The sequence below is a fragment of the Bradysia coprophila genome, unplaced genomic scaffold (genome assembly GCF_014529535.1).
Source record: "Bradysia coprophila strain Holo2 unplaced genomic scaffold, BU_Bcop_v1 contig_358, whole genome shotgun sequence".
In the NCBI taxonomy this organism is placed as follows: domain Eukaryota; kingdom Metazoa; phylum Arthropoda; class Insecta; order Diptera; family Sciaridae; genus Bradysia; species Bradysia coprophila.
In genome coordinates, this window is record NW_023503616.1 from 2,223,303 (window position 1) to 2,236,729 (window position 13,427).

Consider the following 13,427-nt stretch of genomic DNA (forward strand, 5'->3'; position numbering starts at 1 on the left):
TGGTGGTCAACAAAATCTAAAGTAATACCTCTACACACTGTTGACTTCGAAAGAGCATATCCCACTTACAAATTGAAAGCGCAAAAAATCACTACCTGAAGAGGCCACATAAACATTTTGAAGAAATTAAAGTCTCATTTGTCATCATTATTTCATCTGAATTTATTTAAATTGGCAATTAAAAAGTTAATTTTTAGTCTCGTTTCGTTGAAGGATGATTATAACTAAAAGCTGGAAAAGAGCAAAAACATTTGAGCTCAGCATTATCGACAATGCTATGGACATCTGTTCTTTCCATCGTCAAGTTATGACAAATGAAATATAAAATATCAACAAAAGTTCCTTTTCCCAAAATGATTGGTTTTTTTTGAATGAGTCACATTGCGACTAACAGCACATTGCGTACGTTTTGAAGTGTTCCATTTTTTCCCCTATTATAGTGAAACTAGTCAGACCAATAAGTCAAGATCTTAAGAGAAGATACGAATTGGACTGTTTTTGGTTAAGGAAAAGATTATACAGAACGAAAAACTATTTAGATGTGTTAGGCAAGGTGGGTAGGTATGTCACATAAATATCCGAATGAGATAAAAACGCCATCTTTACCTTTTATTAAAAGGTAGAGATTGCTAAGACAAGTTGGGTCATGTCTTGGCATAACATTTTATGAAACACAAGCAGGACAGTAATTACATGGAAACTAAGGTGAGCTGGACTCCTTCTGAAATATCTGGATCTGGATATCACCCTGAGAAAATTGCATTTTTAGACGAAAAAAAATCTTTCAGAGCCCACTGAGACTAATATTTCCTGCTATAAGGTGGATAAATCTTCGGTAATTTTCGCCCAAAATTTTAGCTCACGCGCCAAAGTTGTCATCATCATCAACCTTATTTACTACACCGCGCGTCTAAATGATATTATCTCCCCAACTATATCTACCTTGGCGTTAGAACAACGCACTTCAAGCTTTTAATGACAGCTGCCAAAGAGTACTATTTTGTATGGAAAAATTGTCCAAATTTTTTTACAGTGCGAAAATTTGTTCCATAGAGTACCACTCATCCAGTCTCACAACGTCTAACAAATCCGAAATGAGACCACTCATCCAGCCTCGAACATCCTCCATAAATCTTTGAAATGAGACCTCTCATTACTTTCGGATGAATTCCGATGAATTTTTGGATGAAATATCGGTCTCAAAGGTTCGAAATAACAAGACTCATCCAGTCTCATCTCCATATAAAAATTTCAGTCTCAAAAAGGTCTCACCGACACCTTTTTTTTTACCCGGGTAAGTTTCCTCAATCACTTTCGGAAGATCGAAGGTTTCTAGATGTCACTCTACAGAATCTACCGTTGCTCCAATTCTCCAAAATTAAGTGACTACTCTGCAGACAACGTGTAACGTTTGCATCATTTTATTCGCGTGCTCACGATTTGGAGCATGGAAGACCAAAATTTATCACAAAAACAATTTAAATTTCATTACGGGGCCAATCTCTCATAGATCCAGTCCTTCTCCCCTTGAAAAACCGATTTATTGTCCACAGCAGTCGTATCGTCAGTTTTCCGGAACTGAATCCGATCATGCAAACGATTGCTCTGTCCCTGCCAAAACTCGAATCGATGCGGAACGACCAGATAGCCGCCCCTGCGAATCGATTCAAGACGTTTGTTAGCCGTCAACGATAACGAAAAGCAAAATCTTTTACCAATTCGGTAACGATACCACACCATCCGGTCCCAATTTTTGCCGAATTTCTGCTTCGATTTGATCCAAGTAGTCTCGACCCGGAATCGTTTGACTTTGTGGACTAGCCAGAGCACCGATTTGACTGTCTCGTGGCCGTTGATGGAAATACTCTTCCGAATCTGATGTTGGAACTTTTACCGCCTTGCCTTCGATACGCACTTGGCAATTGATTGACTTTTAGGAAGCGACTGATTTTTTCCTTCTGAACTTTTACGAATTGCCTGAATTGCCTCTTCGACCGACGCTGTTAAAACCGTATCTGTGAAATCAGAGCCATTAAAAATGGTTTCAAAGAATGTGAAGCTCGGAAGTCTGGATGTATTACCTGTTGATTATTGCTTTGTCTTCACTTAGACGAAACACCCTCGGTTTTGGGTTTCCATCTTGGGCAAGGGGTAACCGATCCAATTTCAACGAATCCAAATCCGATGTCATTCAGTCCAACGACCGCTTCGGCATGCTTATCTCATCCAGCAGCTACTCCTAACGGATTGCTCAAGACATGACCGAAGAATTTGACCGACTAAAATAACGTGGAAATTGGGAGACACATTCGTATGCAGCAAGTGTATTTACAACTCACCAACGAATTAGGATCACTCTGTTTCTATCTGGGGAACAAACGATATTTACACGCGAACACAGCCAGTCGGTGGCATGATTGTGGATCGAATAGGTGAATAAATGGCATAAGCAAGTTGTCGTAGAACTTATCGCTGCCCTTGTAGATATTAACGCCGACGAAAGCACCGGTCATTATGGCATGATCCAGAATGTTCGGCCAATTTTTTCGCAAACAGAGTTTTACCTGGAGGTCGAGAGTACGTGAGTCACGGTAAGTGAAATTATTTGCTGGAAAAATGAATGTTTATGTTGTTCGTGGCTGCACCGGTCGAGTACCATTTTTTCTGTCAGTACACGATTCTCCATAAACTGTTTCGACAGCTATACCCCGAGATCACTTACACTTAATTGGTCAAAGAACTCTCTGCTTAAACACTGTATAAGGTGTGAAGTTAACACAGGGAGGTGCGGGAATCGTGGTTTTACAGAAAATGAAAAGCATTTCTCTAAAACAATATATAATTGAGATAAAAAATGTCTTGCAGATTGTTCACATGTTTCAAAACATGGTTCCTATTCGAACGAAAACATAACACCACTGCACTCACGAAACATTTATTCAAAAATGATCACATCAACGTTGATTTTTTAATACAAATCCTAGAAGTTGAAATCATGTGTGCATTGACTTTTCATACACACGAAATTATTCTGTGAGATCTTTCATTGTAAGTTGCCAACATTGCTTCGAAACAAAACAAAACAAATCAAAACAAAACAAATCAAAACAAAACATGTTTCGGCCACTTTGGCAACAAATTACAAGATCTGTTTTAAGGATTAATATTTGGATTTCGTTAATTATTCTTTTATGGTAGCTTAATTATGATTGGACTTATGTATAGTTTCCACTCAAAAAGAGCACTCCGTTTAGCCTCCGTTTACATGACAGTTGTAAAATAGAACAAAAGAACTGTCACGCAAACGGAGTGGAAATTGAATTTATTTCAATTTTTTACTCCGTTTACGTGACAGTTCCTTTGTTCTATTTTACAACTGTCATGTAAACGGAGGCTAAACGGAGTGCCGTTTTTGAGTGGAAACTATACTTTAGAGGTAAACAAAGTGAAACATAAAAATATTGTAAGTATTAGGTCGCGAAACAGCTCAAATTAAATTTGTTTTCCGTAGATTTCCCACGGAAAAACAATTTGTTTTTAGCTGTTTCGAAGCAATTTAAATTAAAAAATTTAAAATTTTACTTTGTTTACCTCTAAGTTCAATCTCAATGATGCTACCTGGAAAGAGTGATAATCGAAATCCATGTATTAATCTTTAAAACAGATCTTGTAATTTGTTGCCAAGTGGCCGAAACATGATCTGTTTTGTTTTGTTTTGATTTGTTTCGTTTTGATTTGTTTTGTTTTATTTTGATTTGTTTCGTTTTGTTTCATTTTTTGAAACAAGCATGGTTTACAAAAAAGTCATAGAACAATTCCATGTAATGTTTGCACAGTGTACTCTTGCGAACTTAAATGAAAATAAATCAATGTGATTATTTTTGAATGAATAATTGGTATGGTAAGTGCAATATAGTGTACGTTTTTGATTCAAATAGAAATTCTTTTTCGAAAAGATTAATCGAATTGCGAAGACTTTTTTATCTCAAATTATTTTGTTACACAGAAATGCGTTTCATTTCGCTATCAAACCATGATTACCGCACCTCCCAGAGAGCTGTCACAATTTTTTGATGTACTCTTCATTCTGTGATATTTTTTTACAAACGCAACTGTTTTGGAAATATTATTTATATGAGTATTTAAGAAAGTGCAATTAATGCAATTCTTGTCCTTTCAATCGAATTGATGCATTAGTGAGATGAGCCTTTACGAAGCTTTACTTTCAGTTTGACCAAAAACCGTTACTATATGGAAGGAAATTCACCGAAGTGAGACATCAATTGCACTGGAAGTGCTGTGAATTTGACGTAGTGACCTAGTCTGTGATATACTGGCCACAATAAAGGTAAATTTTTTTGAAAATCTTCAAATGATCTAGCCTTATACGTTTCGTATATTTCAGTGTACAATTGTGGTCATGGAAATGATGAAAGTTTACGTTTGTCGCCGATGTGGAAAAGAGTTCAGAAGAAAGTGGGACGTAGAACGTCATGAAAGATCTGTAAGAAGTTGCATTCGGGAAATCATTGTGTGTAAACTGTGTGGAAAACAATTCAACCACACCGGAAACAAAAATCAGCACGAAATCGTTTGCTTGAAAAAACGAGAAAACCGTAAAATAATTATATTGTCAAACATCGAGATCCGGCCACCTGATTCCACTGCAATTGAACTTCCTCCGATTCCAATGCAAGGAATTGCTAATGACGATCAAATGGATGTAACTACAAGTGATACCGTACCAAATTTCGTCGATCCAATACATGAGACTGAACTACTGCCGATAACAAGAACTGATTCCACTGCAATTGAACTTCCTCCGATTATAATGCAAGGAATTGCTAATGACGATCAAATGGATGTAACTACAAGTGATACCGTACCAAATTTCGTCGATCCAATACATGAACTACTGCCGATGGGAAGAACAAATCAAATTGGAAATCGTCCACTTCATCGGAAGAAGTCTGCAGGATCAAATATTGCGAAAAAGAAATTCACTTACAACGACAAGCACAAAAAATGGCAGTGCAACGATTGTGGCGGTTGTTTGTCGAGAGCTACGGGTCGTCACAAATGTCAATTTGATAAGACTCATTATTGTGGTTACTGCACACAACATATTCGAACAAAAGACGAACTTTTACACCACATGAAATATGTTTGTCCCGGACGATTTCAAGAGCATCAACTTTACAACAAAAGACTGCACTGCTTCGAGTGTCCCTACTGCGGATCGTTTTTGCGTCACTATTGTCTTTACGGTAAAAAGATTGTTTTGTAACGAATGCGGGCGAACTTTAACGAAATTGAAAACACATTTCAAAAATGATTGTCTAACGTTGCATCCACGTTTTGTGTGCTAATTTTTTTTTTAAGGCCAGGGTATGGTCCGATATATCGCACATATGTCAGGACGCATAACCTGACCTCAGGTGCGTTGGTTAGAATCTGACTTTTCGATTTTCAATTGTCAATTTAAAATCTAAGAATTCTTTGAGTTCGTGAGATGCGCGAAAAAAAACACTGACTTAAAAAGACAAAGAAAAATATCGTCAATGTAACTAAAAGTTGTGTTTTCATCTAAAATTACTTCCCCTTAACAATTCCCAATCTAAAATATGAAAGATTGTTGCACTTATTATGACTATTTAACAACAGGTGGCGTTTGAAATATTTACTTTGACAGAAAAATCTCTCAAATGTTTGTTGATGTCAAAATTTAGTAGAAAATATTATTCAAACCATTCGACTTCACCTATTTAATTTGATTATATTATCACAACAGCACACGGTAATCTGAAATAAATCAAAGAAGGGCACAATACAGTTCAATGTGACATTCTTAAGATCTGATTCATTTAATGGGGCTGTTTATGCATTTCCATCTAAGTACTTCAAGATCGTAGCATATTGTCTGGATCAAAACAATGATAATTGAGATGTATATCAATTGCTTTAAGTGCTAAATAAGTAGAAAACTATTTCTTTTAAATACATTCTTTAACGACTACACGTCGTATAGCCAAGGCCCAAGGGAATTGCAAATTTCCACAAAGTTTCATCCAAAAATAACATTTGTTGCAAACAAACCATACAAGTTCCGTGTATCGCCATAGAAAAACCTATTAAAGAATTCAAATATGGATTGTTTGGATTTAAGTAAAGTAAAATGTCGCATTTGCATCACTGGCGATGAGCTCAGCGGCAGATTGTCCAATTTATTTACAAAAACCATTAACGAAAGTGCATCAGAGGCAACTAAATTAATTGATGACGACTACGTATTGGGTATGTCGTTTAGCGAAGCTTTGATGTCATTTACTTGCATACAGGTTTGTTTATTATCGACGTATTGTTTGTACTTTCAATATTTAACATTCGTCTTCGAATTTAGTTACAACAGAATTATGGCTTGCCCGAAACAATTTGCCGGAAATGTGAATTCCAATTGATCGATGCGCTTAGCTTCATTCACCGTACCAAAGATACTCAACAGATTTTGAATTCGTGTGCTCGTATCAGTGAAAATACCAAAGTGGAAACCGAGGAACTTGATTTGAGTGAAGACTCAACATATTTGATTGAAGTGTTAAATGATGAAGAAGAAGCTCTGGTGCAAGAGGAATATAGTGAAAACGTATCTGAATCGAAGAATGACAAAGAGAGTTACTGTGACACTGAAGATGCGGTTTCTTTTTTGAAAAATGTTAAACGAGACGATGTGGTTTCTGATAAAACCAAAACGTTCAAAATGGTTAGGAAGAACCATTCGTGCAACTACTGCAAGAAGAGATTTTTGAGAAAATCAAATTTAGTCGACCATTTGAGACTTCATGCTAATGTAACTTTCTTCAGTTCAACTAAATCACCAGTTCGGCTCTTAAATAATGTTAAAATGTTGCAGGTTCGTCCATTTGAATGTACTTATTGCAAGAAGTCGTTTGTGCAGTCTGGCAACCTAAAATCGCATCTGCGTACTCACACAAAAGAGGTAACTTTTTTCATAAATTTCTTTCAATTTGAGATTTTTGCTTCGCTAACTGTTTACACTGTCAATAAGATGATGAAAATGCAGATTAAATACCTGGTTTATTTGCATTTTTGATTAAAATTTACGGTTCGTTTGTTTGTGTTCTCACAAAATTGTTTCCGTTCCATTTGACTCACAACATTCCAAAATAAAGACCGGCTTTTAAAGGTTGAACTCATGGCATGATAAAATATTCACCAAGCTTACTTTACAACTTCTAATTTATAATATACCACCAATTATCACGGTCACCTAACGAAAGTAAATTTATTTTTTCAGCGTCCGTTTCAATGCTTGTTATGTCCTAAGAGTTACAGCCAATCCAGTGCATTAAAGGTGCACTACCGCACCCATACGAATGAGGTAATGATGTCCGTAAGATAACTGTTTTGCCTAATTAAAAATAAAAATTTATTTCCATTTCCAGCGAAACTATGGATGTGATGTCTGTTCGAAGAATTTTACAAATGCCAGTGACTTAACGAAACATAAACGAATTCATGATCCGGACTCCAAAATTGCCTGTGAATATTGCGACAAAAAATTTGCGCAGAGAGTTAACTACCGGAATCACTTACGCAGTAATCATGCGATACACAACGTACCAGCTAAGACGTCGAAGACAACATCGCCTACAAGATCTTCTATCAAAAGCGAACCACTTCTTGCTGTCAAAAAGTAATTACTTATTGTTATGCCATAAAGATGTAAATTAGTGAGAAAGCCGAGATGTTTTTGGCTTTGAACTCATTTCCATTAAAATAAATTTTGGATTAAATATTAAAAAAAAAAAAGTTGGTTTGTGTTGTAGCCGAGGTTGTAGCTTCTCAGCGAATTTCCGAATCTCCGATAGTCCTAATGGTTTTCTTTGTTACCTCTTCAAGGCCCTCGTAACATAAAGTATCATGTAGTGTGCACTAAAAGTTGAGATCTGCTAATAGGATGGGTAAATGTAACCTGGGCTAAACACTAGATTCCTGTCCATGTATACTTTTTTCAATCTGGATGGGCCACTGCAGATGCAGGTCATGCTGTATGCTGATTTTTGCATATGATTTATAGTCAACCTCGGCTTCGCCTCAGATTAACAGTTTCAGCATATAGCATTCCGATATGTAAAAAACTATGCTTAATTCGATCTAAGTTCGTATAAGGAGAAAACTATGAATCTGGAAATACACGAGTAATTCTACGTTGATGGGATCGACAATTATGCTGAATTTTTCATTAAATTTTCACAGTAGCAACCGATTTTACTGATCCTTCTAGTAGATTCAATTTCTGGGAGTTACAGATCTTTGAAGAAAAATCGTAATTATTAAAGAACAAGTAAAGATGACGGTGAATGAAAACAAAACTTAATTTAAGGTAAGTAGTACTTGTGTCATGACGATGATTATCTTCAACTCATTTTAATTTGTCGGATATCATTTATAAATTCTGTTAAATTTCAAGAATAATAATTTTTCAAATATTAAGACGGGACTCGAAAACTTGGGAGTAATAGTCACTATGTTTGACGTGATTGTAATGAAGCATGTCGTCATAAATGTTTGTAGGAACGATAAATCATCTGTTATCGACAACGACGACAAAAATAAGCGTTGAGCTGCAAAATACACTTTCAAATTAATAAAGTAAAAGATTCTGTACCAAACACCAGAAAATACTTTGAACAACAGAAGTAAAAGACTTAATTATTAAAATACAAAACTCTTGCCCATTGCAAAAGATTATGAGCAAATAAACCATCGTCATAATGAGCCCATGAATATCATAATCTATGTTGCATGTGCGACCTACAATATTATACTCAACTAACATGTATAATAATGAATGAACCAGAACCTATTTGATGAATATCAAATCATTAAAAGTCATGTGCATACTAAATCACAGACTCCAGAGGTAAACACTTCAATAAATTTGCTAGTGAAACTTTCGGAAAATAATGAAATTCATTAAAGTTTTTTCATTTTCATTCATTCATCAATGGCATTGTGAATATTTGTCAAACTTATTAAATAACAAAGGTAGTTCGCTGATAAACGGAAAATAGTTGCTTTTGTGATAGATAAAACTGATAAAATAAAAGTTTGTTATTTAGCTACAAGTATAACGCACCCTTTGGTATAACCCAGACCCGCGCTTGCGTTAAAACTGACATTTCCACACACATTGTGAAAGGTGTCATTGAAACCAGAAGTGATTCATACAGGTTGCATTAACATACCTGGCTACCATATGATTATGGAAAGACATTGAACATTTCAATTTAGATAAAAGAATTTAGTGATAACCTACAGAAAACAATATTGATTTCATTCCAAGGAATAATGAATAGTTTTGGATATCTATTTGTGCTGCTTTATCTTTTGTTTCAATTTGAATTTAACGTTGCATCAGACCAATTAAATGATTCAAGCTGTACACTATGCCATCTGACAATATTTAATGGCATTGTATCAGGTACAGCGGGATTTTCTAAAAATGATTTTGCGACGGCTAAGGAAGCTAACAATGACGGTAAGTTCATAGTGTTAAATTACATGTTGCACATGTACCCTGTTATGGTGCCAATTTCTCGAAATAGTCTGCGAAAAACAGTTATTTTCCAAACGTATGCTGAAAGGATTTTTTTTAGCGAATCAGAGGTTTCCAGCACGAGTCGGCGGCTATTTCTGGAACCTAATTCGCTAAAAAAGCCTTTCAGCATAAGATAGAAACACCTTTTCTCCTAAATAGTGTTGAGATATCGTGACTTCGTGGCTTATTTCCAACGTCGTTAGGGAAAAGCATTGTTCCTAACATATGATAAACGGCTTTGTTAGCTGATGCTTTAAGAAAATAACTATTTTCGCGCTGTAAGCCTTCAAGGTAAGGCCCGTCATTGGGAAATGACAGGACAGTTTCCCGAAAATGTATGGAAAATTTTATCACAAAAGTTCACCGAAAAAATTCAAAGAAACTCACCTCTTATGCTTTCCATTGTATTCGGGCGTAGTCCTTTAGGTCGCCAAGGCATATTTGAACACTAACCACGTTTTACTCTATGCAAAAACAAAAAGTTTTTTTTGTTTTGTCGCGACAAAAACACAGAAAATATTTCAACACAACTGTGACACTCCGCTACTATAAGTACTAGAATGAATGTTTACCTTAACGACCTAAAGAGACTATGCTCGAATACAATGGAAAGCATAGGGGGTGAGTTTCTTTGAATTTTTTCGGTGAAGTTTTGTGATAAAATTTTCCATGCATTTTCGGGAAACTGTCCTGTCATTTCCCAATGACGGGCCTTTTAACTATGAGGAAATAAACGATGGTCTATGGCTAATCTTTGTGTGTTACACTTAATGAAGTGAAAGATTTTTTTGTCAGTGCTGTACAAGTACGAGAATAGAATTTTGCTTATTGCAATGCTATGTATGTTTCAATCCGTTAAAAGAAGTAGTAGATTCGATAATTATTTTGGTGACTTGCCGTCTTTGAAAGATTAACAGTATCAGATACAAAATTTTAAATTCTGCTACCGTTTTCAGATCGTCGAATAAAAAGAAATGTTTTCTCAAAACATCAAGATACGACAAAGAAACACATAATAAAAAGTTCCGAGAGAGCTTCATTCAACGCGTCCGACTATCCGCTTCGGCCAAGATTTAGTTTGTCGCGAAATACTAATCTACCACTAGATCCAACTCAATGGAAATGCTCGGATAAATTTGCAAAAGATTGCCAAAATAAAACGAAAACATTCCGCAACAAAGTCATAGCGGAATTTAGGAAATCTCTTACTGAATCGGTGTCTGATGAGCCGAATTTTTACAACGTTGTGTACTCGCCTGATAAAAAAAAGCAACGACCAATTTGCCAAATATTAGATGCCAAAGTGAGAGTTTTGCGAAAGAAAGATAAACCGTTTGATACGAATGGATTCAGTAAATTGTTTCCGAAAGTTAAACTATTCGGTAAGAAAGGAACGATGACATACAAAAGCTGTGCTATCATTTCCAGTGCTGGATCGTTAACAAAGTCTGGATTAGGTCATTTTATAGGTAAGTTTTCTCTTTTGTCTCATACAAACAACGTTTATTAAAACACAAAGAATATTTTGAAGGAATATCAAGTTGAAATAGTTACTCATTAAAGGCATTACAATAAAATGAAGAATTGCTATATATGTTGACTAAGACTAGAATGCCTAGTTGGAGACATAAATACGAAAATTACACACATGACAACCTTCTGATTAATTATTCAGTTCTTAAGTAACTTACAATAAGAAAGCAATCAATTTCCTTTTATTAGTTTGTCGATCACTAACCTGATACAGATCACCTTCCATTGACTGTGCATTTGTAAAATTGCAATGTGATTCGCTCTATGTACAGAATGAGAACAAAATAAATTTTTGCATTTTTAATATGACTCAAACACATTCAACAATGAATCCCCTCGTCACTCCAGATTTTCCATTACTTGCAACGAATCACAAACGTATTATTTCCGGTCGAATTTATGTAGAATAAAACCGATGATGATCACTTCAGCTGCGTTTTAGCAAATTTTTTTTCCGAAAAATTAGCATAAACCCGCAAAATTTTTAAAGTGAATCAATTTCGAAGAAATGTATAAAGAAAATACGTCTGGCAAGCACATGCTCCAGAAAATATGTCTGTAATCGATCTTGATCGTCTATTTAACCGACAAAATGAATCACATGTGAGCTCTATTGGAAACCAAGCAATTTCAAGATGGAACCGGGAATATTTCTTCTGTTGTTTCCTTTATCTATCCTATTAAACCTTATGAACATATTTTTTTCAGACCTCCACGACTATGTAATGAGATTCAACCATGCCCCAACGGATGGGCATGAAAATGATGTAGGAAGAAAAACAACCATAAGAGTAGTCAACTCACAGGTGAGCTCTAGTCTCAATTTATGTTGTTTTTGGATCGAAAGTGTAGATGTAATTGGTTAAAGACCCTTCAGTGGAAAAAAACAGAAGATCAGCGACACATTATTATTTAAATTGGCTGGTATGCATGACTTCGCGACAATATCATAACTAAACACAAAAGAAGATTTTTATTTATAAAAATTGCTATGAACCTTGAAAGTCGATTTCGTATGCTAAATGAATATATGTTTGTATATTCAACCGGTAGATTGGATATTGTTCTGAAAATAAATTTTCATTTGAATTTCAGTGTTTACCAAGAAAATATTTTCTTTTTAATTGTTTTTAATATCAATTGTTTACTGAAGAACATCAAATATCCATCTCATTTAGGTCGTCAGTAAACCGGAATTCAATTTTATTAACTCACCGATGTTTCAAAACATTTCAATTGCTGCGTGGGATCCTGGTAAATTCAATAGTTCATTGGAAGATTGGTTGGTTTATTTTCGATTTGCGAGTGTCTTTTTGAGTCATAGACCGTATCGATGACTCCCTTTCTCTTTTTTTATCGAATGGTTTTCCGTGGCATAAACCGTATCGATGACCCTATCTTTCTTTCTGTAATCAGGCTCTCCTCACCCGATTTCAATTTATTCGAAAATTATAAATTATTTATGGAACGTTATCCATATGCTGACTTCCACTTGGTTGATCCGAGATCAATATGGAAATTGTGGATGTTTCTACAGAGATATTCGGACGTAAATATCAGATGGAATCCTCCATCGTCGGGTTTTATCGGTGATAAATATTTGGAAATTCATAGTAAATGGTTTATTTACATCTGCTTTCATTCATTCAATTAGGATTAGCACTTATCTTACCAGTCTGTACATATGTGGACATCATTGAGTACATCCCATCAACCAGATTGAATGGTCGTTGTCACTACTATGACGAAGAAGTTTGATTCAGTAAAACCACAAAATTAGTTCAACGAATTGATTCAGTTTTACGCTTTTAGATGAATCCATCGTGTACATTTGGAGCGTGGCATCCATTGGCTGCTGAAAAATTAACAGCGTACGACATGAATTCGGCCGATGATTACTCTGTATTTCAGAATGGAGTTATACGCATACGAAGACCGGAAAAGTCATCGTGTGTTTGAAAATAATAATTAATTTAAAAAAATTGAAATGACCAGTATTTAAAAACGATAAAATTAATAAATTTGTTGGTCACTGTAAAAGTAATGTCTATACCTGCACATAATCATAATATTTATGTTGTTCAATGAGTCACTTCATTCACAAATAAATTAACGGACGATTTGTATTATTTTTTATGTTCTTTTTGTAAATACATTTCGAGACATGCAAGGTTTTAAAAGAGTGAGCACATGTTGATACATTAAGTAAATATTGTTTTGATGGTATATTATTAAAAGTAGCGGTTAATACCGCACACCAAAAACTTGTTTT

The 13,427-nt window shown here is 35.2% G+C and overlaps 2 protein-coding genes and 1 long non-coding RNA gene across 3 annotated transcripts; 2 read left to right on the plus strand and 1 right to left on the minus strand.

Moving 5' to 3' along the window:
• Positions 1-1,759: 1,759 nt before the first annotated feature.
• On the minus strand, positions 1,760-2,575 carry LOC119081854. Its single transcript, XR_005088534.1, has 3 exons — positions 2,340-2,575; positions 2,082-2,279; positions 1,760-2,015 (listed from the first exon to the last, which is right to left on the minus strand). It is a non-coding gene; the product is annotated as an uncharacterized LOC119081854 (long non-coding RNA).
• Positions 2,576-5,682: 3,107 nt separating this feature from the next.
• Positions 5,683-7,828, plus strand: LOC119081790 (zinc finger protein 32-like). The gene is made up of 5 exons (XM_037190999.1): positions 5,683-6,338; positions 6,401-6,847; positions 6,911-6,997; positions 7,316-7,399; positions 7,464-7,828. The coding sequence occupies exons 1-5, from the start codon at positions 6,147-6,149 to the stop codon at positions 7,716-7,718; spliced, it is 1,065 nt and encodes a 354-aa protein (XP_037046894.1). The 5' UTR covers positions 5,683-6,146; the 3' UTR covers positions 7,719-7,828.
• Positions 7,829-8,861: 1,033 nt separating this feature from the next.
• LOC119081776 (beta-galactoside alpha-2,6-sialyltransferase 2) lies at positions 8,862-13,408 on the plus strand. The gene is made up of 7 exons (XM_037190982.1): positions 8,862-9,562; positions 10,579-11,091; positions 11,864-11,961; positions 12,334-12,437; positions 12,572-12,744; positions 12,810-12,907; positions 12,968-13,408. Exons 1-7 carry the CDS (start codon positions 9,373-9,375, stop codon positions 13,112-13,114), a joined length of 1,323 nt encoding a protein of 440 aa, XP_037046877.1. The 5' UTR covers positions 8,862-9,372; the 3' UTR covers positions 13,115-13,408.
• The last annotated feature ends 19 nt before the right edge of the window (positions 13,409-13,427 follow it).

What these genes read in the sequence shown, in the direction of transcription:
- LOC119081790 (XM_037190999.1), top strand. Translation starts at nt 6,147, where the DNA reads ATGGATTGTTTGGATTTAAGTAAAGTAAAATGTCGCATTTGCATCACT. An exon ending in TGCGTACTCACACAAAAGAG is followed by an intron (nt 6,998 to 7,315) that starts GTAACTTTTTTC and finishes TTATTTTTTCAG; the next exon opens with CGTCCGTTTCAATGCTTGTT. An exon ending in ACCGCACCCATACGAATGAG is followed by an intron (nt 7,400 to 7,463) that starts GTAATGATGTCC and finishes TTCCATTTCCAG; the next exon opens with CGAAACTATGGATGTGATGT.
- LOC119081776 (XM_037190982.1), top strand. Translation starts at nt 9,373, where the DNA reads ATGAATAGTTTTGGATATCTATTTGTGCTGCTTTATCTTTTGTTTCAA. An exon ending in TGGATTAGGTCATTTTATAG is followed by an intron (nt 11,092 to 11,863) that starts GTAAGTTTTCTC and finishes TATTTTTTTCAG; the next exon opens with ACCTCCACGACTATGTAATG. An exon ending in AATAGTTCATTGGAAGATTG is followed by an intron (nt 12,438 to 12,571) that starts GTTGGTTTATTT and finishes TTCTGTAATCAG; the next exon opens with GCTCTCCTCACCCGATTTCA.